At 33.0% G+C, this 5,959-nt stretch overlaps 1 protein-coding gene across 1 annotated transcript in view; it reads right to left on the bottom strand.

The window, feature by feature from the left end:
- Positions 1–5,959, bottom strand: part of LOC105167125 (delta-1-pyrroline-5-carboxylate synthase) — an 11,650-nt gene extending 5,691 nt beyond the window's left edge. Inside the window, exons 1-6 of the mRNA XM_011086708.2 lie at positions 5,776–5,959; positions 2,954–3,025; positions 2,754–2,857; positions 1,829–1,931; positions 1,497–1,658; positions 764–1,041 (exon numbers count right to left, since the gene is read on the bottom strand). Coding sequence (XP_011085010.1) covers positions 764–1,041; positions 1,497–1,658; positions 1,829–1,931; positions 2,754–2,857; positions 2,954–3,025; positions 5,776–5,835 — 779 coding nt within the window. The 5' untranslated portion in view covers positions 5,836–5,959. The remainder of the gene's footprint in view (positions 1–763; positions 1,042–1,496; positions 1,659–1,828; positions 1,932–2,753; positions 2,858–2,953; positions 3,026–5,775) is intronic.

Raw genomic sequence — 5,959 nt, 5'->3', positions numbered from 1 at the left:
ACTGAACTGATATTTTCTAAGTTCCTCCCAGTAAAATTTTATCTCGGGTAATGCAAGATCAGGACAGTCCATATCACCTTCTTTAATGCTGTCATGGTGAATTTCTTCCGCTTCTTGTTGTCCTCAATCTCTTAATCATATTACATAGCTTTCAATCATATTACATACCACAAGTTCTTCAGTTCCAAGAAGTTTCTTACAATGAGTTCCACTTAGGTTTTGCATAACTACAAATACACCCTCCCTAATTTTAACGTCGTCTAAGCACTAGCACAATCCGTTAGTTTCTGTTAGGTTTTTATCCATCTTTTGTAGTGAGGCGTCTAAAATGTCCTTGTGGACTATAAATTATAATTTTACTTATTTCTTAAATTTTCTATTTTTTTTTTGGGACCAAGTGCGTAAATTTTTACAGTTTTTAAAAAATTACCATCACCCTGTCCAACTGTTTTACAAATTTTTGAATTGCTTTCCAAAAAAAAAATACAACAAGAGCAATGACAACTTCAAACATCCTCCCAAGGATTACGTAATTTCATCAAATAGGGGGTGTATTTGTAATTTTTCAAATAACAAGGGATATTCGTAATTATGTCAAACCCCATGGGAGCTCGTTGTAATATACCCAAAAATATTTTGTTGATTTGAAAGAAGCATGAATTGATGCATCAACACATTAATCAGGATTGCACTTTTACATTTATGATTCAAGAAGCAAGTTTGATCGATTAATTCGACATTTTCTTTAAAAATTGCAGTTTACCTGGTGATAACAACAGGGATGCCAGCATAAGCAGCATAAACCGCAGCTTTTACTTTGGCAGTCATACCGCCTCTTCCCACTCTTGACTTGTCACCGAAAGTTATCAGTCCCTCGTGTCTTTCCTTGATGTATGTATGAATTAGTTCAGAATGTGGATCGCTTGGTGGGCCACTATAAAGACCATCTACATCACTCAATAGAACAAGAAGGTCAGCTTTTAGCTCCAGTGCTAGTAGAGCTGCTAAACTGTCATTGTCCCAAAATATTCCAGAAGAGTCCTACAAAAAGGCAAAATAATAGTGTTGGATGAGAATGTGCTTCTGTTTAATCAGGATATCACAATCAAAGGTATCAGTAACAGACTAGTGACAGTTTACAAGCTGGAATAAGATGAAAATTAGGTCATACACCAAAACCACCCCCTCCACCCAGTGCGGTGGAACTCAACAACAAAAAAGATATGCCCCACCTTGAAACAAAGAGAAGCGGAAAGATCATTTAACACTTCTACATAAAGTTCACCACAAACAAACATACTCAGACAGACAGACAGGGAGCAGGGAAGCATAGACTTGAAAGTGGCCAAGTTGTGCGAAACATCATAACTATATGCTGTGCAAGGGCAAAACAACACTACAGACAACACTTCTACAAAAACTGTTTCAAGCAGCCACTAAACTGAACATCTTGTGAAAGCAACAAATCCAGGGAGAGAATACATAAAAACACTTACCTCATAAGGAGCTTTCCTGGTACTCACTGCATCGTTTTCGTTAAATATAGGAACAACTTTCAAAGACAACAAAGACATAACAGTCTCATTCAGCTGTTTTCTAAAAGCTGGATCTCTGAAATCATTGTCAGTAACTAGAAGTTGTGCAGATGTCACATCCAACTGCACAAGAAAAAGGAAAATCAGCAAGATTAACATACATGTGCATAGAATAGTATAATCATCAGAACAAGATATAAAAATACCACGAGGAGAAGCAAATAGCACTCCTCTAGTTAAAAGAGAGATAAGTAGTCTCAAATCGGAATAAGGCCATAAATTATGATTTTCACCTGGCTGAACAAAGTATCATACAGAGCCATAAGTCCATTTTGTCCAACAGCAGCACAAGCTTTTCCATCCAGTTCCACCTGAGGTTTTTGGAGGTCAGCAAAGCTGCAAAGTCCAAAGGCAACAAAAAATATTAATGATAAATGGAAGAAAAGTTAAGCATTATGCACTGGAGTTTCAAAGTGCTTTCATGACAATGCCTTTTTTGGGAAATCACAAACTAGGTAGCGTAAAATTTAGCTTCAAAGTCAACTAGACATTTCACCAATTCTTCTGCTAATTCCTGTTAAGTTGGTAAAACTTTAACAATTGTCCAGTTAAAAGAATACAAGTAATTAGGTTTCATAATAATATTTCATTACTAGTTAAATTTAGTTATTCTATCCTTAATGAATTTAATAGTTTAGATATTTAATTACATGTGAACATGTGATCCCTTCGCATGGCTCAGCTATAAACGAAAGCTAGCCATATGGACTTTACTCTGAGTACCATTTAAAATTGTATTAGTATTTGCAAAACTAGAGGAATATTATATGTTAAAGTGAAGGGTTATATATACGTACAAAAAAATGGCCTTTTCTTGCTACAAACTTGAGTAAATTTTTTCTTGAAATTGTTCATTGATAAACGAAAATGAATATGATATTCTGCTATCTACACGGTTTGGGTGGGCCTTAGAAACTCCATGGAGCTAAATGCTACAATGCCTGGTATTCGTTATGAACTTAAATTGGGAGTAACCTCTACAGAGTCCATATGAGTATCCAAAAGGTCCCATGATCCCATCTATCTTGATAGCAGTTCATTCAGTATAAAATAACATATTAAGACAAATGTTAATTCGGGAATATAGAGGCAAAGATTCCATAATTTTCCTCAAATCTCGGCAAAACTAAATCCAAGACAGCAGGGGAATGCAAAAACCTGCTGTTGATCAATTTTCTGTATCTCAGTCGTTGACGGCCAACACCAACAGCACCTGATGTCACTAAAATAACCTCATATCCCTGGTAATTCAGCTCATGAATCTGCATTTCAGTAGTTGTCATCAGTGTAAGCATTAAAGATGTTTGTGGATATATTAACAATACATTGAAAATATAGGGTATAATCCTTAAAGTAACCTGCTCACAAAGCGCCCCTAATCTTCCAAGAGCTAACCTCCCATCAGCTCGAGTGACAACAGCAGTTCCAACCTTGATTTACAAAGATGAAGCAAAATAACAGGCCAAACTAAATGAGCAAAAAGAAAGTTGACTGCATGAGAAATTCTTTGTATTCATGCCACGATAAAAGTTCATAATCCCACGATTTTTAAACCAACACAAATATAAAGGAAAATATTTTAAATAGAAAGCAGCTGATTTATTTTAACGTAACGCATTCCCTTGTCACAAACCTACTGCTTCAATAGTTAATCACATCATCAATTTATTTAGCTCTTGAAAATCCTTCAACTCAAGGATCCCTGATTGCATACTTCCTAAAATTGGTTAGCATTCAACTGAAGATTGGATAGAAGTATCAATGAGTAACTAATATTTGCATGTACCAAAGAGCATTTACATAAAACTGAACAAGTTTAAAGTAAAAATTCTAATATACAAAATGACATCAAATTCTTTCACCACAACTTATCTAAAACAAGCTTTGAAGATAGAGTTCAAAGCAACCATGAATATGATCAATCACATAAAATTTGAATATAATATACTCAAATTTCTAAGCAAAGTTGTTCCTGCTACTATGCCAATAGTCTTGAGCATTGTAAAAAAATGTGTTGTAGAACCATTTGATCAATCTCTATGTGCACTACAAGCCAACTAGATTTTCCAATAGGCTGCAGATGCATCTTAGTGTTTGCACTGACCGTAGCAAACTTACCCTGTTGGATGTATCACCAAAGATCCGGGTTGGCCCCTTGACACCACCTTCCCTCTGATTTGATTTTTTGACAGAGGCATCCCCCTTGTAACTATTCAAAGATTCTAACGTAATTTTATTAAAAGACCAAAACACCAGTACCTCCACTTTTATAAATGAGAAATGCATAATATCCAATTGGTATTATTATTTTAAAGGATTAAGTAAGACCATATTTTAAACTTAAGTTATCTTGAACATCGTAAGAGATATATAATATAATATAATATGTGTATTAAAAAAGAAAAGAAAAGAAGAAGAACAATAATTTCTACAATCTCTCTATTGTTCAACATGTTAGAATTTTATAATTTGAGCATTTTCTTTTCATTTTCTAAGGGTTAATTACAACAAGACCCCTTTTAGTATAGCTTAATAATACTTTATCCTCCCGAGCTTTGAAGATTACACTTGGGCCATCTTCAAAGTTTCACCTTTTCTTATCACATTTCTCTATTAGGATTTTAGACGAAAACACTCATCTCAACAAGCAATTTAAATGAACTTTCAAATTTGTTTCTCTCACTTAATGGCCTTATATTTCACTGACAAAATATACTTGGCAACGTTTTCAAACTTATAGGAGTATGAATTTAATATATATCTAGTTAGCAATGAAAAATGAAAAAGATAGCCATTTTCTTCTTTTTTGGGGTTTATCTTTTATGTTTTTATGTATAAAGTAAGGCTACGACCATTTTGTAATATTTCACAAAAAAAAATGTCTTGTCCAAACACTTCTTTTAATATTGTGTAATTGAAATATAATAAGAGATATTTACAAAAGAAATGCAGAAAAATAATTGATGGTGATGATTCTAAAATGACGGCAAACCCTAAAATGCTTTACAAGTTATTAGCAACAATCTACTAGTGATTTTAACACCATGCTGACTTACAAAAGATCACTCAAGTAATGTACTTAATATAGTAATCATGATAGGAGCTAATTAATTAATTGTCTCAATTCATCCCTACATTAAAAAAAAAAAAAAAAGTAGAAGAAGAAAGAAAGAAATGAAAAGAAAAACAATATAAATTATTCTTACTTTATGAAGATATATTTTTAAAATTATTAATGTTATATATATATCCATCACCATTACAAAACATCATAATACAGCCTATTATTGACAATATTATAGACTCTCTCTTAGAATAGTAAAAACCTTAGGCAAACACCATTTAGCATTACACAACTAAATTACATAATAAATTAGTTAAAATACACTACCAAAAATATACAGGTTAATTGTAAGCACATTTGAAGAACACGATCATAATGAAAAAAATAAATCCTAGAATACGTGCATTCTACTCATCTGTCTTAAAAGTATAAAAGTTATTCTAATCAAATCTTCAAAGCTCTAGTTCAAAGTATTGGAAAAAAAGAAAAAAGACTTAAGGATATCCCTTCAACTATATAAACATGATAAATTTTGATTAAGGGAAAAATGAAAAATTCACCATTTCCATAAGATTTAGTTATAATTTTCAAATTTGATTGAGTAAAATGTAATTACACTATCTTAAAGGGGATCTAGATATATTTAATCCTTTATTTAATAATAATAATAAATTGCATTTAAATCTTGAAATTCAGTTTAGGTTGTTGAGGGTTTTTTTAAACAAAGAAAAAAAAAGACTAAGGTTAGGGATGTTCCGGAATTACAATAAAATGATATAGTAATCTTTGAGCAAAATGTAATGGACCAGAGGTTTTTGCCAAAAACACAAACTACGGGAGACGTGATACCAAACGGCCAAACCTCAAGGAGGAGGATGCAAATATTCCAAAGATTCTACCAAACAGTGAATGAACTGAAAATGTAATTGCGATAGAAATCATTTTTCAACATTGCACAGTTCATCAATGAGAGCGCCCTCAACTATTGCAAATTCATAAAACCCAACAACTCCAATGAATCAACACACTATAATCAAATGAAACGAATAAAAGCCCAATTTACATCACAAAAATTCATCGAATACAATAAATTAAACAAAGTATGAACTCAACGACCTTGATGACGACACGCTTAACATCTTTCACAAATGCACGAGTTGAATCCGTAGCCTCCATTTCCAATCTGCAAAGAACTGAACTTCTCTGGCTGTCCTGTCCGCAGAATACAAGTTGAATGACAATGTACGAAATGAGACTTGAGAGTTTGTGGGAAGCTCAACTCATTGAGACACGTCAATGA

The sequence above is a fragment of the Sesamum indicum genome, linkage group LG7, assembly GCF_000512975.1.
Source record: "Sesamum indicum cultivar Zhongzhi No. 13 linkage group LG7, S_indicum_v1.0, whole genome shotgun sequence".
NCBI lineage: Eukaryota > Viridiplantae > Streptophyta > Magnoliopsida > Lamiales > Pedaliaceae > Sesamum > Sesamum indicum.
This window is presented reverse-complemented; position numbering and strand designations above follow the sequence as displayed.